The following is a 20146-nucleotide window of genomic DNA, read 5'->3' as shown; positions in this document are numbered from 1 at the left end:
GGAAGTTTAAGTGGGGGAGATGATAATGCGCGATGGGTTTATCTTGAGCGGCGGTTGGTGCGTCATCCTGGCGCTGATGGTGTGATTTGCGGATGTGCTCCGACGCTGATTTCCTCTCTGGGTGATACTTCCATCAGCTGCATCGGCTTAAATACTCTGATAGTAGTTGGAGGATATCTCTGCTGCTTCGCGTTTGTATCGGACTGCCTTAGATAATGGTATGGTGCCATAAACAAGAGCCCATGATGAGTACCACAGCAGACACAAACATCTCCATAGGTTAGTCTGTCTCTCTTTTCCACAATGGCTTGAGCTGACAAGCAAGATCGCGGTGGCACATTCTGTGATGTTCTTGTCCAAATCCCTGGGCAACCCGACCGTGTCTTCAAACTCTTATCAGAAGATCCTGCCAATTACCGCGATGCGCCGACAGAAGCCATCCGACGGGCACTGGAAGTTATTGAGAATCGGCAAATTCCAAAAACAGAAAAGTTAGATGGCTCGCGAATCGCGTCATGTCGCATTGGCACGACACTAGCAACCAACGCTTTACTGGAAGGAAAAGGTGAAAGATTCGCCTTCATCACCACCAAAGGTTTCGAAGACGTTTGTGTTATCGGTGACCAAACGCGGCCTAAGCTCTTCGACCTGAATGTTCGCAAAGCCACTGCTTTGCATGACAAGGTCATTGAGATTGACGAGAGAGTAACGGTGGAAGATTACGATTTGAACCCTTTTCCTATGGACAAGAGCCGCGAACTGAATGATCCAGCTCTGGTTCGAACGGCGAGCGGCGAAGTGATCCGGGTAATTAAACCCTTGGATACCCCCGAAGTGCGAGACGCTCTCCAGAAACTCAAAGACGACGGATACGATTCGATCGCTATCGGATTCATGCACTCGTACTTGTTTCCTGATCATGAGAACCAAGTGGCATTGCTTGCCCGACAAATGGGCTTCAAATACGTGACCACGTCGTCCGAAATAAGCCCAACCATCAAGTTTCTGCGACGCAGTAACTCGGTTTCCTCTGAATCCTACCTATATCCCATAATCCAACAATACATTGCAGATTTTGAAAATGGGTTTGCCACATTGCCGAAAAGAGTCGAATTCATGTGCTCTGATGGGGGGCTGCGATCATCACGAAAGTTTCGAGGCAACGAGGCCCTGCTTAGTGGCCCAGCTGGTGGCGTAGTGGGAATTGCAAAGTCCTGCTTCGATCGCCTTGAAGGTACTCCGGTCATAGGCTTTGATATGGGCGGTACCAGCACGGATGTGTCTAGATACGACGGTAATTATGACTATCTGAGTGAAACGACGATTGCCGGTCGCATCATTACCGTGCCGATGTTGAATATCGCGACCGTGGCTGCGGGCGGAGGATCCATCCTGTTCGCCCGTAACGGCCTGTTTGTCGTCGGACCTGATAGCGCCGGGGCCCATCCGGGTCCTGCATGCTATAGAAAAGGAGGACCTCTCACAGTGACAGATGCAAATTTGTTTCTAGGGAGGTTGGTATTATCGGCATTCCCGTCTATGTTTGGACAAGATGCAGACGAGCCTCTCGATTATGAGGTGACCTCTCGGAAATTCAAGGAAATTACGAACGAGATCAACTTTCAAACAAGACAAAATCTCTCTGCAGAGGAGGTCGCGTCTGGATTTTTGAATGTGGCGAACGAGACCATGAGCCGACCAATCCGCAATGCGACTGAAGCCCGTGGCTTCCACCCAGAGCGCCATAATCTTGTTAGTTTCGGAGGTGCTGGTGGGCAGCATGCATGCTCTATTGCCAATAGGCTTGGTATCAGACGAATTTTGATTCACAAACATTCGTCGATCTTGTCGGCTGTTGGGATTTCTCGAGCTGACTTGCAATATGAGTCTGTGGAGCCATACGTGGGTGCGTTTAATTTCGATGCCTTGCCAGGAATTCGCGCTCGATTTGATGCCCTCAAAGACAAAGTGAAAGATGAATTGATTGGCCAAGGCGCTTCGGAAGAGTCCATACAATTTGACGAGTCACTTAGCCTGAGATACAAAGGCACAGACACGAATCTGGTTATCTCGAAACCGGAAGATGAGAACTATGGTGCCGCCTTCAGAGAGGCTCATCTTCGAGAATTTGCATTCGTGTTAGAACGAGACATCATTGTTGACTCTGTCCATGTTCGTGGAACTGGAGGCAATGACACCGATGATCGGCTGGTATCTCCCTTAAAAGCTTTGGAACAGGTCAAGATAGACCCAAAGCGAGCCTCGACAAACAGTTCACAAAAGGTTTTTGTTGAGGGACAGTGGCAGGATGTACCTATCTACAAACTTGAGTCGTCCTCTGATCCTACTATTGTGAGCGGTCCGGCGTTGATAATCGATTCAACTCAGACAATTCTTGTCGAGCCACAATGGCAAGGTTATATATTACTGGAACACGTTATTTTGGAGCGATTATCTGCCGATACAGCGTCTCTTCCTACCCGAAGTTTGTCTGACAACGTCGACCCCATTCAGCTGTCTATTTTCTCCCACCGATTCATGTCCATCGCCGAACAGATGGGCAATACGCTGCAGCGAACTTCGATCTCCACAAGCATCAAAGAGCGCCTGGATTTCTCTTGTGCAATTTTCTCCCCCGACGGAAAGCTTGTGGCCAATGCTCCACACATCCCGATTCACCTCGGCAGTATGCAATATGCTATTCAATATCAGCACCGTCTATGGGAGGGAAAGCTTCAGCCTGGCGATGTCCTAATGACAAACCACCCCGAGTGCGGTGGCACACATCTTCCTGACGTTACCGTTGTGACACCCGTCTTCGCGAAAGACGACGTAACCATTATGTTCTACGTGGCGGCTCGAGGGCACCATACTGATATTGGTGGAAAGGGAATTACTTCCATGATGCCTGATTCAAAAGAGCTATGGGAAGAGGGTTTGAATATCAAATCGCTCAAAATAGTCAGTCACGGAAAGTTTCTTGAAGACGCCGTCCGGGATGCTTTTCTCCATGCGGGGACGTTTCCTGGCTGCAGTCCGACTCGTCGACTGGATGACAACATCTCCGACATCAAAGCCCAGATATCGTCCAACCAGCGGGGTATCATACTTCTGCAGAAGCTGTGTGACGAGTTTACCCTTCCACTTGTTCACCGGCAGATGTACGCGATCCAAGCAAACGCGGAAGTTGCAGTGCGGAAGTTCTACAAAGACATCAGCAGGGCACACCCGCAGCCGCTCACGGCGGTTGATTACTTCGATGACGGTACCCGACTTCAAGTAACTATTAGAATAGACAAGGACACGGGCGACGCAGTCTATGACTTCAACGGGACGGGTCCGCAAATATGGGGGAATTACAATTGTCCTATTTCCATCACTCATTCCGCTGTGATATACACAACTCGATGTCTCATTGACGTGGATATTCCTCTCAACGACGGATGTCTTGCTCCCATAGACATTCGCATCCCGAAAGGATCAGTCCTGCGCCCTAGTGCATCGGTCGCCATTTGCGGCAGTACACTCGCGAGCCAGCGCGTGATTGATACGATTCTACGGGCCTTCGGTCGATGCGCCGCTTTCTCTGGATGCGCAAATAGCTTCGGCTGGGGAATGGGTGGCAAGAACCCAATTACCGGGCAAATCGAGCCCGGATGGAACTATGGCGAAACTGTGGGTGGTGGGTGTGGCGCTGGTCCTTCATGGAACGGGGAGCATGCAATCCAGGCGCACTCGACCAACACGAAAATCACAGACGCAGAGGTCGTCGAAAAGCGAACTCCGGTTATTGTTCGTCAACATAGTATCAACCACGGTACTGGAGGACAAGGACAGTTTAACGGGGGAAATGGGGCTACAAGGCTCATTGAGGCACGGGTGCCGCTCAAGTTTAGCATCTTGAGCGACCGGCGGGTGTTTGCGCCGTACGGAATGCACGGCGGAGGAGAAGGAGCTGTGGGCAAGAACTTCCTATATCGCTGGAACGATGACAAAAGTGGTTTTGAGAAATTATCCCTTGGGGGAAAGGCAGCGTTGAGTTTAGAGGCAGGGGAAATGATGGAGGTCAGTAGTCCGGGTGGTGGTGGATGGGGAGTTGCCGGACATTCATGCTAGCAGGTCAGAGTAAATGGAATGTGTACCGACATACCTTCAACTTGGCTGATTGAATCACCGTAAAACATAGCCAATTTGCTTCGGTCAGATTCGGAAATTCCTATCGGAAGCGATCCGCTGTCTCTCCATATATAAAGTTCCGCTCTGATCCTGCCATCGTCCTTTACAATAGGCTCCTACCTTAGGCACGATGGTAGACTTCATTTCGATCAACGGCGCACAGCTTGCATACCGTCTTATTGGCCCATCAGATGCACCACTCATCATCACTCTCCATGGCGGACGAGGATTCGGTACTTTCTTCACCCCAGCCTTCGCGCCCGAAACACTAACCGAGACAACCAGGCGACCACAAATCCGACTTTTCAGCATTCTCGCCTTTATCGGACCGATACCGAGTGCTTTCATTTGACTACCGTGGTCATGGACAGAGTTCGCGCACCAAGCCGTACTCCTTCCAGCAAATCGTCGACGACATCGAGGCACTCCGGGCTCATTTCGTCGGCCCCGAAACACAGTGCATCATTTGTGGCGGCAGCTTCGGCGGCTTTCTAGCGCAACAGTACGCCATCCAGTATGCGGATAAAGTATCGCATTTGATACTACGTGGCACCGCACCTTCGCATCATCGTGAGATGTTTTTTTCTTTTTTTTTCTTCCGCTCTCCTTCGTCTCTGGCGCCAAGGTTTCGTTGCGATGCTGATGTTTCATCCGCAGACGAGGACAAAGCGATCCAAGTTCTTGAAACACGTCTTAACAAGGCACTCGGGTTATCTGTGGCCATGCTGAAAGAGAAGATCTTCGGGCGATTTGAAAGCGACATTGAGTTTCAACTGGTCATGCTATCTGCGGCTCCGTTGTATGCGGAAAAGTTTGACCCGGACCTCGCGTTGCAGAAGAATCTGGAGACGGTGTTTAATGCCGAATCGCATAGTGAGTAGACGAGCGCTTGACGGTCTAGGATATATTTGGGAAATTAAATGCTGAGAGTCGCTAGATGACCTGTACTATGCGGCGGAAAAGTACTTCGATTACAGAGATCGTCTGCATCTCATCAACGCCCAAACGCTCGTAATTGTCGGCGAATACGACTGGATCTGTCCACCGGATGAATCCGCGCTTATAGCAGCAGAAGTGCCAAACGCGACTCTCGAGATCGTAAGCGGGGCGAATCATGCGGTTCATCTGGAGAAGAATGATTATGTGGTGGGGGTCATTCGAGAGTTTCTGGGGTAGGGAATTCGTTGGTCGGAAAGGAGACGAAGGATCGGGCGTCTCAGAACATGCAGCATGTTCTAAATCAAGCCATCGAAGCGAGAAATCCAGGAGAGCTGAGATAAAACATCATCGCAGGACCGCAAGATGCGTGCATGAGAGTCGCTCGGATCATCCCACGTGTCGCACACGTGGCGCGCCATCGTCGACTCCTTCAGCGACGCACATGGCATGTTTGCTCAGATCCCGGCTTAAGATGTCAGTGCCCTGCGAATGAGAAGTGGCGGACTCGTATTGTATTGGCTAGCGCAATGTGCATAGATAGCGCGAATGATGATGTGCCGTGGTTTTCGAGAAGTTTAAAGGCCAGTTCACGGAAGCTCGTTGGTTTTCGACTCAGGTGTTCATGCGAGACGAGTTCGTCGACTGATGCGATGCCAACAAGTGACATGTTCGGTCGCTTATTTCGCCCAAAGCCTCGGATGCCCTTAATAAATGACCAGCAGCAATGCATGCTCGTCAGCCGCCTGCCGCGCGAGCTCCGGGACATGATATGGGAAGAGGTACTCGGGGGAATGACGATCCATCTTGTGCGCACTAGGACGAAGATCAAAGCGATTCTGTGTGAATTAAACCACGATCAGCAGCGTCCGATTTGCAAACATCCATGCTGGGGGCAGAGCGAGGAGGAGGTGAAGATCAAGCCGATCTGCTACCAGTCGAAAGTCGGGGGGTTGTATACAGGTCCGCTTCAGGAATTTCCCGTGACTTGCCCTAATTTGCTCCCGCTGGTTTGTACGTGTCGAAGAATGTAAGGATGCTTTCGCTCTGCCAGCAGGCGATATTCTATTTCTGGTTCATATCTGACATCGGTTGAAGATACGCGGAGACCATCTCCATCCTCTACACGCACAACACCTTCCAAATCAACCATCTCTCCACGCTGATTCAACTCTCCTCGACACCGGTTCTCTCCCGAATCCGTAGACTGAGCTTGTATCATTATTTCCCCGTTGATTTCGATCCAACACGTACGCCTAAGTGAATGAAACTGTGCGGGCCCATCGCACCGTATGACCTGGGGACATGGCATGAGGGCTGTCGCGCACTGGCCAGGATGGTCGGACTAGAGGAGCTGAGCATCCACATTGGGGGCTACTCGCTGTGTGCATGGGAGATGTTTTCGACGGTTGCGGAGCCGTTGAGGAATATCCAAGTCTCCAGACTCTTTGAGGTGCTTTTGCCGTGGGACGACGAAGTGCAGGGATATGTAATTCATGGGATGCCGTTCAAGCTGCGGGGCGCGAGCGATCAGGATTGTTGTTGATGGCTATATCTTTCGGACCCTATGAGATTTCGGTGTTTCGCTCGTGTAGCAGGGGTAGCGCTAGCTAGCTAAGCATTCGTTTCAATGATGATCATCCACATTAGCTGCCGGGATGGATGTCTCTAAATTCTTAGATCCCTCTAGCCGGACTTGTTCTTGATTGCGACGCTTTGAATAGTTCAATCATAAGGGCTTGGAAACGCTCAGCGGACGCGCTTCGAAGCAACCTGGCGTATTTGGATTTCATGTAAATTGGATATCGCCTGTGGATAGAATGGCAGTCTTGAAAAGATTTAATTTTCTCCATAAGTGGGGACACATGAAGGCTGAAAACTCCTTTGTTCCCCTCGCCGACCCCGCTATGTACAAACACCTGTCTACCTTGTTTGCCTCTTTGCCTGAGCATTTAGCCTCCTCTCTACCTTCCTCTCTACCTTCCTCTCTACCTGCATTTCTACCTGCATTTCCACCTGTATCCCCATCTGCCTTTTAATCTCCCTCTCTATTTGCTTCTCTATATTTTAGACTCATCGAAAATCCATGATAGGAATAGGTACACGAAAAAGCTCCAGTGTCTCGGAAGCTTGGTTATTTCTGTTGAGGCACTTGGGCACCTGAGCGCAACTTAGAATGAAGATATCTTGTGGAAGGTAAGTTGGTTTATTAGTTAGCCTATGCATAATTCTTTTGGCTCTGACTTGGATGGCTAAGCCCTCAAAAATAGAAGGACAAAATAGAGAGCGAGAGAGAGGAAAGAAAGAAACGGCAACGGAAGAAAGGAAGATAAAACGAAAAATATGAAAAGCTGTTCCCTTCACTGCCAAAATGCTTCCGATATTTCCTGCATCTTGACTGCAAAGGTCTTCAAATGCTTGATAACACCATGCCATTTTTTGAAGGGCTTTTAGCCAGAGGTTTCTCGTCATCTGTGTGGGCAAACGCGCATGTTCCGGGTCCGTGAGTGCGATGTAGAGGTCTTCCTATAATCCCAAATTCGTATCCTGGAATCCTGTTCTTCTACCCACCCTTCGCCTGGAATCTCAAGACCGCGAACCCTTGTCTTCCAGGGGCCGACCTATTATGGTGGCTACCTTCTGGGACGGATTGCAGACGGATAATGAGATGATTAATCGATTAGGCAGCCGGGGAAAGCCGATCGATTACCGTGTGTGGGTGAGGTTGGTTGCACTCTCAAGATGAGATCCTCCGTGATTCTAGTGCTCGACAGTCTGCAACCAGGCGCTCCTCGTCCCTATGAACCTTGCTGGGCGGCTTCTCTGTGGTGCTGGATTACGCACTGTTCAGCTGCGTCCACTGTCGTTCCCCATTCGAGCCTCGTACAACTGCCCAGGTCTCGGAACTCAAATATCGGAACAGGGCGCGTTGTGCCCAATATCCATTCAGTTCTATCGCCGAGCCCTCCGATTTGGCCATCGCCTTTCCCGTCAAATCCCTTGAGGAGGTCCTGGCGCCCCTGAATAGCTTCAATCCATTCCTTTACATTCAATTTGTGACGTTCAAATGTGAATTCCAGCTCGTCGAATCTCTTGTTTGGCAATGGATGGTCCAGGTCACCATCACTCCACCTGAAATCGATTCTAAAGAGTCTGTGTAAGCCATTGTTAGAAACGAAATGACGGATATCACTTACTCAACAATATCATCATCGACGGCATTATAACAGGCACCGACTCTTACTATCTCATATAAGGATTTGTTTTCCAAAAGCCGTTCCAAGCCTGTCAGCTGGAACATTGCCACGAAATCCGTTCGCGGCATGATGGATGTATCCATCTTTGGGCTCTTTTCCGCAGCTCCGTACGCCGATGCTTTGGCATATGATAGGACAAGAGCAAAGAACCCCAGTGCATCTTCGGAAAGGTCGCTGGGGTCGATACCCTCTGGTCGGGACCGGAAAAAGCCACGCTGAACCCAATTCATGCGGTCGGTGAGTCGCGTAAGCGACGGCAACAGAGGACTTGTCATATTCCTTTTGCCTTGCCTCATCAAGTTATTGATCGCCCGTAAGGGCATTGGTGCTGTCACTTGATAAGACCATTTGATAGTATCAACGTCCTTGGGTGCTTCTGGATAGACCACGTAGAAAGGATTGATGTGCCAAACCGCTGGTTCATCCACGGAGAGTGCACTGAGATATGCTAGGGGATTTGCGTAGGGACTCCAGTTGACCTGGCACCACTTTAGTTCAGATGTATTCTAAAAGATTCTTCTTGCGCGTACAAGATCGACGGAAGCATCATTGGCTCCCTTTACAGCCAATCCTTTCCCGATCTTTGCCTTTCTTCTGTCGAGTATATACTCAGCGGTCAGAGTACCTGGTTTTTCAAGCGTGGTATCCCCCGTCAGCGCCCAAAGCTCACCCTTCCTCTTTCCGAGTAGTTTTCCCTTGGCCTTCTTCAAGTCTTTGTGGGTACAATCTCTATTCTGGCTCTGGAGTTGGATTACTGATGTTTCAAACTCTATGCCAATCCCAGGAGCATTATGTTCTGCCTGCCTGTTGTCTGCTGTAGAGTTTGATGTGGATGATTCCACACATAGAGCTTGGTGTGACATCTTGCGTATGATGATCTCGGTGAAACTGCAGAAGTAGGAAACAAGAGGCGTGCGTTTGATAGTCAAGGGGAACGATTGACTGCTGAACAATTGGTGACCAACTGAGTGAGAAGGGCAAGGTAGGGTGAATTCTTGCTGGGCTAGATCACAAGCTGTGGCTACATAATCATTCTTCTATGCAGTGATTGCGCAGGTCCAAATATCATAACAAGCAAGATTCCTGTTATACACCCTACAAGTGAACGGCCATTGTATTCATGCCATAGTTCAGTTACATGAATACTGACTGTCACGAAATAAAGAGATAGACCCAGCGAGTCTAATAAAAGACACTCCGCATTCGGGATGGATCGTGCGTACTATTTCAGTAATTCTTTGCTCTTTGTTTATAAGATTGCTTTAAAAGTCTGTCTCATCCCATCTCTGTTTCTTTAGTATCCGTGATATTTTTCACACTTTCTTATATATTTGCTATTTTACACGATATATTACCCAACATGCAAGGTCCCAACCCGTCCCAGGGAGTGGATGGGGTGGGTCTCACAAATGAAGAGCCTGCTTCTGACTACCAATCCCTTCAAAGTCTTCCCACTGAAATATTGATTGATATATATTGCAAGCTAGAATCGCTTTTTGCTGTATACCAGTTGGCGGCAACATGTGCTCGTCTTCAGTCCATATGGTTAGAAAATACCAATGCGATATACAACAGCATTGGGCCTGTGGAGATAAAGTGCCACCGTCATGCACGTAATCTACTGACAGACCAGGGTGGACCCTCTCCCAACTCTCTTGTGTCAGTCTCGGATGTCCGCCGTCTGACACGCAACATGCGCATTGTCCATGGAGCAATCGATTTCTATGACAAAATCATAACTTCTAGAATAGGCGGTAAGTATACCCAGCTCATTCCCCTCCCTAAGCTCATGAATTTCATCTCATTCTAGAAAAATAGGCAATAGGTACTTCGGGTATTACGGCTCTGATCCTCGTCCAGCACAACTTACATACACGGAGCGCCGTCGGTTTATACGTGCGTATTATCAGATATTGGGATCCATCATGCTGGAGCCCGAGAGACAGAATGATAGACTGCACTCAATCCCCCTCAAAGATCTTATGATCATGGAGGATATAACGTGGCTCTGGTATACTGAAGGGTGCAGAACAGGCGGTGGGGCTTTAGCAGGACTCAGCGGCGAACAAAAACAGGATCTGGTCTACCGGATTGATGAAGCTGCTGCTTACGTGTATAAGCGCGTCTACAACAATCGATATAATTATATAAGGTTCAATTTGGCACCTAACTTCGGAACCCGAGGCCATTACTGCGTGTTTGACCATGCACAGCGCGATGTGATGGACGAGGTGCGCGGACTAAATTCGCCGCCATGGCCAAAACCCAACCCTTTGTGCCCACCGGAATGGGCAGTTGATACCGACGATGATAGCTAGTGGCATGATACTTGACTGAAAGTATAAGCCAGTCATTACTCGGTTTGGCCAAACATCTGATATAGATTCTGCTTTAGTTGCTCTGTGCTTTATTGCGTCTGGAATTCTGCTTCTGTCTCGTTGTTTCGGTGTCTTTGTTTTTTCCTGACAGCGAGTTGGTTCTTCTTTCTAGCCTCCATCATACACTTATGCATGCCGATCTGAGAAACTCCAAGAGCCGCCCATAACAAAGGTCTATTTAAATGCTTCGGGGACCAAGAATGGCAGCACACAAAGATCGCGGATATAATGGAACCGGGCGTCAGTGTGGGTGGTTCCGCTCTTTCAATTCAAGGCCATCCATTATCCTGCAGGGATGCGGTTTGAATGGCTCTACGGCCCCTTGTCCAAGTCTGAATTGTCTAGGAATGATTTCTAGTGCGGCCTCTTTGAAGACTCTGCAGAAAGAGCGACATGGAAACATTGACTGAGGTGTTATTGATGTTTATAGAATTTTGCTCCTTGTTTTACTGCTTTTCGCTTTCACAAAATATCGACAAAAAGACAAAAAGAAACAAAACCAAAAATGAAAAAAATAGTTACCCATTGAGCAATATACTGAGAAAAAGAGACCACCTCGCTGAATATTTTTTGCTGGCGTCAATGTAAGACTCTGTAGAGAAACCCATTTGATAACCTTCACACTTCTCGTATTCTATATTGCTATATCTTGCTGAATCATTGATGGACTAGCTGTAATCAGCAGTTAGTCTTTACCGAAGCCATCAAAATTCTGGCATGATCTCACGCCCTCTCAGTGGATTCTAAAAACCCCGCTAACCGACAACCCGGTTTCATTCCCCGAATTCTTTCTAGGGCTCTCCTCCACTCTCTAAAAGATCTCATACCTTAGCTCCGGCCAGTGAAACTAAACTATCGATTGAATATTGAGTGAACGACTGAGTTTATTTATCTATGGGATCGTTTCTTCTAGCCATCGGACGCAGTCGCAGATTGGGATATGAATTAGTAGGATGTAATTCTAGTAATGTTTGACAATATCTGAATCCCGCGTGTGGATATGAGAGATCAATGTTGGAACCTCCCACCGTGTTGGTGGTAATTCCGGTTGTCTCATGGCTCTTTCCGCTATGCATGCCATGTGATCTTGTCTGTATAGTCAAGGTCATCCTCGCTGTAGATAATGGCTCGGAGATCTCGATTCATTTATTCATTGATTCTTTTCATTTAATGAGAGGCATTGCAGCTCATGCCGCACCATGGATTAAGATTTATATGACACTAGAGGCTCTAGAGCGTTTCTTAAATCAGTTATGAATAGCGAAGAACAATTAAATCGTGGTGGGCTAGGCAACTAAGTAGCAGTCTTCTAGGCTGACGTGTGATTTTCAGAATGTCCTTTACGATTGTCAAACAACCCACCAGGAGTGAGACACATATGTTGTGATGTTTATAGCATGAGATATAGAATGACTACAATACAAATGAAGAGTGAAATGGCGGACTTCAAGGATGTCGGACATGGACCCATCCAAGACTGTTTTCGGGATTCGATGGTTTTTGATAATAAGCCCAAAGCGGAAACCATGGTTTTGTTCAAGGAGCCCCAAAGAAGGTCGTGAATGAGTAAATGGACCTTGCTTTCAGTTACCAAGTGGTTGAATGTCCAGAGCAAAGTTAAAGTGAGACGAAGTAGCAGCGCCCTGGGACTGTAGATGCGTAAATCCTTATAGAATTGGTGCGCTGTGGGATGAATAAATCTCACTGTTTCATCAGGGGCGATGAATATCAATCCACAACATATTGATATCAGTAGATTTTCATCGACTATCTCGTCTTGGCTTTGCTTATTTATCCAAGGCGGAGATAGAGCGTACTGCAATCCTGACGCAGTAAGAGGCTCATATGTGTAGCACACCATATCTAGAACCTTCGTCGCAAGATAGATGGTGCCTGGATTTTGTTTATGCATTCTAAGCCATGACACTCGATACATGTCGTTAATGGACGTCGGGTAGGTGTGAAGTGCAGCTTGGACGTGACGCAAGCAATGCTTCGTCGCAATGGAATCTAAATGCAGCTTTGCCATGAGAAACCTGCAATACGTTAGATCGGGAAGCTCAGATCGGACTTCCGGGGGAAATGCAACATACATTCCCTGAGACTGGTTGATAATAGTGTCGACAAAGGCGTCCTGGACTGAGGTGTCTCCAACGAGAATATTCTGTAGCCCTGGAACCATTATAGTTCGGTGTTCGATATAGCTCTTCATATCTTGCTTGCTTGCTGATATATTGATATAAGCTCTCGGTCGTTTCCAGTCCGTGAACGGTGTTTTTGAACGGGTTGTAATCAGCAAGTTCAAATTGGTCCAGCTTTCCAACGCGCTCAGAAGCATTGTTACCGATTCATCAAGAATCCCTTGTTGGTCCAGACCATCAATTACAATGTATACTTTCGATAATCTTTCCATGAACAGCCGAAAAACTTCGAGACATTCTTCCCAAGAAGGACGGGATTTCCTTCTGTGATGTGCTGTGTACAAGTTCTCCAGGTGAGAGCAGCATGTGGAGAATTCATGCTCAATCAAGAACTGCTTCAGGATGCTAGAAATAATGTCCTCGGCGGTGGTTCGGTGGCCAATATCTGGGTCTGCGAATAAGAATGCAACATATGTGGCGTGGTCTTGTTTGTATTGGATAAGACGATCTGCAATCAGCGAACTTCAAATATTCATTAGCTCGGATTGTGTTGATATAGAAGGCCGATTTGGCTACATACGCAATGACGGACTTTCCACTTCCAGCTATGTCGATCGTTCAAATACACGTTAGAACAGCCTATTCGAGGGCGCTGAATGCATGATCGTCGCCTACCGATTCCATAACACCACAGTGTTTGGTCCTCGTCGTTCACCCATTTATGGAAGTCTGGAGTATGTAAAAACCACTCTCCAGTTCTTCCATGACGTTTAGAAAATATTTCTTTCCGCCTTTGGTAGTGATTTGAGGACGAAAGCCACTCCGCAGCAGCCAAGGCGCCTTTCACTTTAGATTCGACTTCATCTATTGTAATCTCGAGTTAATATAGGCCATTAACGTGAATTTTGGGGACATACCCTCATAGACAATTCTGTTTCCCAGATGTACACGAGCAGTTCCTTGGATCGTAATGCCTTCAAAATTGTTTACTGCCCGCGGTGCTCTGATCATTGTGAGAGTTGGAGGTTTGCAAAGACAATCAAAATTAAAACAACTTACATTACAGGTCGTGTATTTATATTCAACAATCAGGAATATGAGAGCTGGGCCGACTATGTTTCTATTTTAAAACAGTGGCTATACAGACATTATCAGTGGTCGAGACTCGCAGGCAAGGTTGATTAAGCGCCAAATGAAACAGCCCAAGAACAACTGCACACCACTCATTCCTAAGCGCCTATGCTGGACCCTGTTCGGGTGCGGGAATCTGCCTTGCCTCTTCGGTTTATCAATTCATGTTTCTGCTTAACGCTTTGCCTTCCCCGTCTTCCCGTTCTTCATCCTTACGGTAACCTGCCAAAGAGGTTGGTACCGATACTCAACCTTTTCACCGCAATGGCAGACCCTCTATCAGTCACATTTGCTGTGGCCGGGATCCCCGGGATCTTTACATCTTTTTTGAGTTGCTTTGAATATGTTCAACTTGGACGAAAATTCGGCCGAGATTATGAGGACAGCATGCTCAAACTGGAGCTCGAAAGGCTGCGTCTGTCGCGATGGGGAGAGAAAGTTGACATCAACCTGGCAGACCCCAACTATGTGCAAATTCAATTGTCGCTTGGCTCATGTACCGACACCAGTCGTGCAAGGGAGGTCCTGACACTGATCCTGGATTTATTCCGGGATACCGAGAAGGTCGCGAATCGGTACCGGGTCAAAAGGATCGCACAACTTGCGCCTACGAGCACTTCAGCCCGATCGGAATCAATGACGCTATACCAGAAGACTCGCGACCTGTCTATTAAGCATCGTCAGAGGGGTACAACTACCTTGAAAAAGACCATCTGGGTCTTATACGACCAGAAATACCTCTCTGGGCTGCTGAAGGAGCTGGATGAAATGATCGGGAAGTTGGAGGAATTGTTCCCTGACAAAGCGGAGGATGATGTCGCCGCAGGAAAGTCGGGCAAGGAACAGACGATCGGAGAACAAAGTGACGACCGTGTAATCGGCCGAAACGATCCTCTTCTACCGGAAATTTTGGAGAAAAAGGGGAAGGGTCATCTGTATTACAACATGAAGGTTGGGGGCGATGCGAAGGTCTACAACGGAGATCTGCTCACTCCCGGAGACAAACCTCGGGGACGCGGTCATGCTTACTTGGACATCACTGTGGGTGGGAATGTGAAAGTCAGGTTTGGAAATGACCAAACAGGTGGAACAGCCTTGTGGAATATGTGAAATGTCAGTCGTCTGGTAGAGTATTGTCTTCGTGGACAAAAGATTTTCCATGTTTTACGAATGATCGAACCGTATGTTATAGGAATCGTGTTTTGCTTTCAGGATATGTGGCGAGGAGCAAGAATCAACAGGTTTTATACTGAAACATAAACAGTGTTTGCCATTGAAAGTAGACATTGAATTACCCGACATGGTGTGATATTTATATTCCATACGTCAGGGCAAAGTCGCCACATGAATCAAGTCACTGCAGTTATCATCCACCGCTAAGTTAGGTCATATGGAAGCGATTGATCTTCAAGACCATGTACTGCTCCCAGTTACTCTTTTCAGCAATCTGGGCCTGAGATGTGGAACCAACATCATCCACCAATGAATGGACCGCGGGAGGACTAGCAGGAAGTATTTCAGTCTTAGTCTTCGCGATGCCAGTCGATGTCAAAATGCGACCGTTGACACCAATAGCTTCGGCAGAGACTGCACTTAGTTTGATCCCACTGAGCGCCAAGGAGGTTTCAAAGCCGGTCCGCTTTGATTCCCCCAAGAATTCACGCGATCCATACTCATCCACGACATTATAGAATCTCCAGACCTTAGTCTCGGTATCTCCGTTCCAAGACACGTAGATAGTTGTACCCTGCTCATTCTCCAGAGAGACGATAGCGGGAGCTTCGTTCGGAAGACCGGTCCAGTTATACCGGAACCCTCGGTAATTCTCCACGCCGTCTCCCAGGAACCCAGAATCCATGTAGGCATGGAAAATAGGCGTTCCGTCAGGTCGAAACTCGGTCAGCGCCCCTTCGGATCCCCAATTCACAATGACGTTTCCATTGGGCAAAAGCTGTGTACTTCCCTGTGACTTGGACAGCAGACCATCGGGAGGCTGAAACGCCTGGACAACGGAGGCAGTCCAAGTAGCCGTATCGACTTCAATGATCTTTCCCTGAGAGAAAGGATGCGTGTGGACTTCATGGCCGCGACCGTCTTCGGTGCCGTGGGCGGCATTGTCATAAAGAGAGATCACCTCTTTGTCACCCTCCCTGGAAACAAAGCGAGCATGGTGCTGGAAGCAGAAGTCCGCATTTGGACCTAGAGAAAAGTCGGATTTTTTCCCGGCCAGACGCCAGATGATCTCACCGGATGTACCGTTGATTTTGTGCACTGAGCAGGCGTCGCGGGCGGAAATTAGATAGTTCCCGTCGGAGTCTTTGTCGACGGAGTTGATGTGGAAGTAATCCCATGCATCAGAGGAGTTGTAGCCGGAGCCGGCTTGGCCAGGGTTGATGGGGAGAATTGCCTCTATTTGAATGAGCACGTAGATAATATATAGAAATCGGGATTTGTATACCATCGGGAAGAACATGTTCTAGGCTGGACCATTCGAAGAGAAGCTCTCCAGTTTCGATGTCAAGTTCTAGACACATTAGTAGCCAAATCAGAAGGGCCAGAAAACAGACCTACCTTGAAAAAGAGAGTCAACTATCCATTGCTGTCCAGGGCGAGCTCCCCACTGGGTAAGGTCAGCCGGAACAGGCTGGTAGATCTGAATCAGGGCTGTCTCTTCATTGATGACATGGAACTCGTGTTTATCGGTCAATTTGTGGTTTCCCGCGCGCAGTTCCCGAATAGTCTCATAATGCTGGTCCAGGATCGTCGTATGTCCATGACCATGACCATACCCAGCATTATGGTCGCCCTCGAATGAAAATAGCACGTCTTTTCCCTTCCAGCGGGCCTTCTGAAAGTTCGTTGACCAGATAGAATAATATCCGTATCCGGACCAAACGAGCTCTCCATCATCTTGCAAGATATACGGAGCTGCCTGACGAGGACCATGCATTTCACCTGCTTTGTCAGGGAAGCCGGCAAATGGAGCCACGAACAAGTACCCCTTCTCGACATCAGCTGCAGCAGGGATGGTGATGTTCAATCTGGGAGGGGCCAGATCAGAACGAGACTTGAATTGCCAATCGGCCGCCACAAAGGGCAGGGCTGCAGCGAGCCACAAGGAGCGCATGATGCGTGCTGGGAGCACAATGATCAGCCTCGAGTCGGTCCATGTTGTTCAGGATGGGTACATTAACCTTGGTAGAGTTTCTGGGCTTTAGATGAATTGGATTGTTTGTTTCTGGTCTGTTACGGACTGAGCAAGTGAAACAAACTCGATCGTATCATGGGAAATCACAGCACTATTTATGCTATCCCCCATCACCGACTCTGTCGCAATACTCGCTGACATTCCTCCCTTCGTGGTTTGCGTGATTGCCCCGCATGACGCGCCAAGCCCTAACTCATCGCGCAGCCAAAACTCCCCTCGCCGCTAATTTCGGCTACAGCACCACAAAACTGGGTCTCTCCAGCGGCCTGTTGCGCAGTGTCTGGTTGATTCCTGCCCGATGCGGTGCCCGCCTGCCCGGACAAGCCGTGATTGTCTGCAAGCGAAGCGTCGGCCAAGATTGCACCATCCTGTCCCAATCGCCGCTGTAGAAACTGCGGGTTAGCGAGAATCAACCGCGTTGAGCCAATTCGACGTGTCTAGAGTGGGGTGCACAAGAATTTAACTGTGGAATTTTGCACGAGGGGTTCTAGAAATGATTTATAAACTTAGCTCCAAATTCGACAGGAAGCTGTTCACAGGCAATCAGCACTCGGCAGCGAATCCAGCAGGCGGAACGGATCACGGCTATCACCATGTCAGCTAGCATCCACGGCACTTTGCCTTCGAAACTACCTTCAGGCGGTCTATCGCCAGGTGAAGACGATAGAAATGCCGTCTCGGAGTCGCAACCATTGCTCCCTACAGACCCAGACAAATGGACACCTCCTAAGGGTTTTATCTGGATCGAAGTCGGTAGGTGAATCCGGAATTCTCCACGGTCCTGATGAACTAATAAAGATTTCAGCGATTTTCGCGAACGTGTTCTTGTCTGGATTTGATGGAACTATCACTGCATCGACCTATGCGCTGATCAGCTCCGAGTTCAACGCGGCTAATACGGCTTCGTGGCTAACAACCTCCTACCTTATCACCAGCACTGCTTTTCAGCCTTTGTACGGGCGCTTTTCCGATATTTTCGGTCGGCGCTCGTGCTTTTTTACGTCGACTATTACTTTTCTTCTGGGATGTCTTGGGTGTGCCGTTGCGCGCGATGTCATCTTTTTGAATCTTATGAGAGCGTTGACGGGGATTGGTGGAGGAGGATTGATGACCATGGGTGAGCCTTTGACTATGGAAGTATTTGAAAAATAAATGTAGAGCTGACGAACTAGCGACCATTATCAACTCCGATATGATCCCTTTCCAGCGCCGTGGGATGTATCAGGCCGCCCAGAATGTTCTTCACGGATTCGGTTCAATCTGCGGAGCGTCCATGGGAGGCAGCATTGCAAATACCATAGGCTGGCGGTGGTGCTTTCTGCTGCAGGTTCCTGTATCGGTCTTTGCGTTAATCATGGGTCGCATCACAATTCCTATTCGTCAAATGTCGGTCGCAAGTTCCAGCCATCATGGTTTGCGAGGCGTGTGGCAGCAGGTTGATCTCACCGGTGCACTGCTACTGATCCTGGGACTGTCCATCCAGCTAGTCGGCCTGAGCCTCGGGGGCAATGAGCTTCCGTGGGACAATATCTGGGTGATCACATCACTTGTCGGAAGCGTTTTGCTCCTAGTCGGCTTCCTCGCAGTAGAGGCCCGGACGACCGCTATACCGGTGATTCCTTTGCGCATGCTTCAAGGCATCCTTCCGCTCTCGACGCAGATAGCTAACGTGTGCGTGGGAATGGCTGCATACGCCGTGAGTACTTAATCTATGATCCAACCACCTCATACTGATTATTTTCAGTTTCTCTTCATGCTCCCTCTCTTCTTCCAAGTCATTCTTCTTGACTCGGCCTCAAAAGCGGGTGCTCGCCTCGTTATACCCTCCCTAGCCACTCCAATCGGTGGCCTCGTCTCCGGCATCATCATGTCCCGCTGGGGCAAACTAGCGCATCTCGTGCGTGCAGGTGCCTTTCTAATGTTCATAGGCAACGTCCTGGTAATGCTACTGGACTTTGACGACGCAGGGTGGAAATACTTTGTCTACGTCATCCCCGCGAACCTCGGGCAAGGCATCGTATACCCAGCCATCCTGTTCACCTTTTTAGCAGCATTTGATCACTCCGGTACGTTATCTTATTTTCCTTGTCAAATACATCGATCTAAATCCAAACCAAATACCCAGATCACGCCGTCTCGGCCTCAACAGTCTATCTTATCCGCTCCCTCGGCACAGTCTGGGGCGTAGCCATCACATCAACTATCCTTCAAAACCATCTCAATGCGGGCTTACCAGATGCCCTGAGTGGAGTACCGGATAAATGGAAAGTAATCTCGAATTTCTTTGTTCAGGGGGTGATGTTTTCGGAATGTACGCTTACAATCTTTCTGTTTCGGCTAGGTTATCTCCGATATCAGGCACTCTGTCTCCGCTATTTACACTCTGCCACCGGACGTCCAGGCGGCTGCGAGACAGGTGTATTATGGCGGTATTCGTATGTCGTTTGGGGCTTCTGCCGCCTTTGGAGGTGTTGCCAGTTTGGCCGCGGTGTTTGCGAGGGGCAAGGGGTTGGAGAGAGGTGGCCGTTAAGGCACTTAAAAAGAATTTTGAAGGATATCTTGGAAGAAAGGATGTTGGCATGGAAGTTGGGTGTGGCCGAGTGGTGCGTAGGTAGACATGTTAGCGTGGATATAGGTATAGCGGTTGAAAAATATATGCGGTGTTGTCAGGAAAAAGACACTGTTCGAGAAGGTCGAAAGCTTAGTCCGTTTCCAACATATAAATGATTCAGACACAGTCTGAACAGTAAGCTACAAATGGGGGCATTGGAGAGGAAAACCCATATCGCCTTAGAAAATAACTTGCGCTAGAAATGTTTCCCTCACATCCCCACCCAAAATAAAATCTTAACATAATCAGAAGCTAGGCTTTCTTGAATTTGACCCAGATTTCGTTAATTTTCACAATGTCTGAGCGAC

General features: G+C 48.5%; 10 protein-coding genes across 10 annotated transcripts; 7 read left to right on the top strand and 3 right to left on the bottom strand.

The window, feature by feature from the left end:
* Positions 1–38: 38 nt before the first annotated feature.
* P170DRAFT_218076 (uncharacterized protein) lies at positions 39–4211 on the top strand. The gene is made up of 3 exons (XM_024842845.1): positions 39–57; positions 138–279; positions 326–4211. Exons 2-3 carry the CDS (start codon positions 216–218, stop codon positions 4114–4116), a joined length of 3855 nt encoding a protein of 1284 aa, XP_024701923.1. The 5' UTR covers positions 39–57; positions 138–215; the 3' UTR covers positions 4117–4211.
* An 84-nt stretch (positions 4212–4295) lies between these two features.
* Positions 4296–5684, top strand: P170DRAFT_438330 (alpha/beta fold hydrolase). Its single transcript, XM_024849580.1, has 4 exons — positions 4296–4409; positions 4462–4746; positions 4834–5049; positions 5114–5684. Exons 1-4 carry the CDS (start codon positions 4307–4309, stop codon positions 5350–5352), a joined length of 843 nt encoding a protein of 280 aa, XP_024701922.1. The 5' UTR covers positions 4296–4306; the 3' UTR covers positions 5353–5684.
* An 11-nt stretch (positions 5685–5695) lies between these two features.
* On the top strand, positions 5696–6764 carry P170DRAFT_218050 (uncharacterized protein). Its single transcript, XM_024842844.1, has 2 exons — positions 5696–6142; positions 6211–6764. Exons 1-2 carry the CDS (start codon positions 5766–5768, stop codon positions 6374–6376), a joined length of 543 nt encoding a protein of 180 aa, XP_024701920.1. The 5' UTR covers positions 5696–5765; the 3' UTR covers positions 6377–6764.
* P170DRAFT_218049 (uncharacterized protein) lies at positions 6207–6764 on the top strand. Its single transcript, XM_024842843.1, has one exon. It carries the CDS (start codon positions 6377–6379, stop codon positions 6656–6658), a length of 282 nt encoding a protein of 93 aa, XP_024701921.1. The 5' UTR covers positions 6207–6376; the 3' UTR covers positions 6659–6764.
* A 1146-nt stretch (positions 6765–7910) lies between these two features.
* On the bottom strand, positions 7911–9232 carry P170DRAFT_427923 (uncharacterized protein; the record flags this gene model as incomplete). The annotated part of the gene is made up of 3 exons (XM_024847811.1): positions 7911–8256; positions 8310–8848; positions 8900–9232. 3 exons carry the CDS (start codon positions 9230–9232, stop codon positions 7911–7913), a joined length of 1218 nt encoding a protein of 405 aa, XP_024701919.1.
* A 497-nt stretch (positions 9233–9729) lies between these two features.
* Positions 9730–10687, top strand: P170DRAFT_427922 (uncharacterized protein; the record flags this gene model as incomplete). Its single annotated transcript, XM_024847810.1, has 2 exons — positions 9730–10123; positions 10188–10687. 2 exons carry the CDS (start codon positions 9730–9732, stop codon positions 10685–10687), a joined length of 894 nt encoding a protein of 297 aa, XP_024701918.1.
* A 1440-nt stretch (positions 10688–12127) lies between these two features.
* Positions 12128–13907, bottom strand: P170DRAFT_438328 (ATP-binding protein). The gene is made up of 5 exons (XM_024849579.1): positions 13806–13907; positions 13564–13752; positions 13469–13493; positions 12841–13410; positions 12128–12783 (listed from the first exon to the last, which is right to left on the bottom strand). Exons 1-5 carry the CDS (start codon positions 13897–13899, stop codon positions 12138–12140), a joined length of 1524 nt encoding a protein of 507 aa, XP_024701917.1. The 5' UTR covers positions 13900–13907; the 3' UTR covers positions 12128–12137.
* A 305-nt stretch (positions 13908–14212) lies between these two features.
* P170DRAFT_511328 (uncharacterized protein) lies at positions 14213–15251 on the top strand. The gene has a single exon (XM_024854878.1). The coding sequence runs from the start codon at positions 14284–14286 to the stop codon at positions 15127–15129; it is 846 nt and encodes a 281-aa protein (XP_024701916.1). The 5' UTR covers positions 14213–14283; the 3' UTR covers positions 15130–15251.
* Positions 15252–15324: 73 nt separating this feature from the next.
* On the bottom strand, positions 15325–17253 carry P170DRAFT_466066 (arylsulfotransferase family protein). The gene is made up of 3 exons (XM_024852385.1): positions 16591–17253; positions 16478–16543; positions 15325–16428 (listed from the first exon to the last, which is right to left on the bottom strand). The coding sequence occupies exons 1-3, from the start codon at positions 17144–17146 to the stop codon at positions 15401–15403; spliced, it is 1650 nt and encodes a 549-aa protein (XP_024701915.1). The 5' UTR covers positions 17147–17253; the 3' UTR covers positions 15325–15400.
* A 567-nt stretch (positions 17254–17820) lies between these two features.
* On the top strand, positions 17821–19757 carry P170DRAFT_427918 (MDR family MFS transporter; the record flags this gene model as incomplete). Its single annotated transcript, XM_024847809.1, has 6 exons — positions 17821–17980; positions 18033–18344; positions 18400–18923; positions 18972–19293; positions 19353–19495; positions 19569–19757. 6 exons carry the CDS (start codon positions 17821–17823, stop codon positions 19755–19757), a joined length of 1650 nt encoding a protein of 549 aa, XP_024701914.1.
* Positions 19758–20146: the final 389 nt, after the last annotated feature.

The sequence above is a fragment of the Aspergillus steynii genome (assembly GCF_002849105.1).
Source record: "Aspergillus steynii IBT 23096 chromosome Unknown P170scaffold_6, whole genome shotgun sequence".
Taxonomy (NCBI): domain Eukaryota; kingdom Fungi; phylum Ascomycota; class Eurotiomycetes; order Eurotiales; family Aspergillaceae; genus Aspergillus; species Aspergillus steynii.
The sequence above is the reverse complement of the archived record's forward strand: the minus strand, read 5'-3'. Positions and strand labels throughout refer to the sequence as shown.

Excerpts from the sequence above, each read along its gene's own strand:
- P170DRAFT_466066 (XM_024852385.1), bottom strand. The coding sequence starts at position 17,146 with ATGCGCTCCTTGTGGCTCGCTGCAGCCCTGCCCTTTGTGGCGGCCGAT. Across the intron at positions 16,544-16,590 it reads AGTTGACTCTCTTTTTCAAG|AACTTGACATCGAAACTGGA; the intron begins GTAGGTCTGTTT and ends TAATGTGTCTAG. Across the intron at positions 16,429-16,477 it reads AGAACATGTTCTTCCCGATG|AGGCAATTCTCCCCATCAAC; the intron begins GTATACAAATCC and ends TCATTCAAATAG.
- P170DRAFT_438330 (XM_024849580.1), top strand. The coding sequence starts at position 4,307 with ATGGTAGACTTCATTTCGATCAACGGCGCACAGCTTGCATACCGTCTT. Across the intron at positions 4,410-4,461 it reads CCATGGCGGACGAGGATTCG|GCGACCACAAATCCGACTTT; the intron begins GTACTTTCTTCA and ends CGAGACAACCAG. Across the intron at positions 4,747-4,833 it reads CACCGCACCTTCGCATCATC|ACGAGGACAAAGCGATCCAA; the intron begins GTGAGATGTTTT and ends TTTCATCCGCAG.
- P170DRAFT_511328 (XM_024854878.1), top strand. The coding sequence starts at position 14,284 with ATGGCAGACCCTCTATCAGTCACATTTGCTGTGGCCGGGATCCCCGGG.
- P170DRAFT_438328 (XM_024849579.1), bottom strand. The coding sequence starts at position 13,899 with ATGATCAGAGCACCGCGGGCAGTAAACAATTTTGAAGGCATTACGATC. Across the intron at positions 13,411-13,468 it reads AGTGGAAAGTCCGTCATTGC|TTCGCTGATTGCAGATCGTC; the intron begins GTATGTAGCCAA and ends GAATATTTGAAG. Across the intron at positions 12,784-12,840 it reads ATCAACCAGTCTCAGGGAAT|GTTTCTCATGGCAAAGCTGC; the intron begins GTATGTTGCATT and ends AACGTATTGCAG.
- P170DRAFT_218076 (XM_024842845.1), top strand. The coding sequence starts at position 216 with ATGGTATGGTGCCATAAACAAGAGCCCATGATGAGTACCACAGCAGAC. Across the intron at positions 280-325 it reads AGACACAAACATCTCCATAG|ATCGCGGTGGCACATTCTGT; the intron begins GTTAGTCTGTCT and ends CTGACAAGCAAG.
- P170DRAFT_218050 (XM_024842844.1), top strand. The coding sequence starts at position 5,766 with ATGCCAACAAGTGACATGTTCGGTCGCTTATTTCGCCCAAAGCCTCGG. Across the intron at positions 6,143-6,210 it reads GTTTGTACGTGTCGAAGAAT|ATACGCGGAGACCATCTCCA; the intron begins GTAAGGATGCTT and ends CATCGGTTGAAG.
- P170DRAFT_218049 (XM_024842843.1), top strand. The coding sequence starts at position 6,377 with ATGAAACTGTGCGGGCCCATCGCACCGTATGACCTGGGGACATGGCAT.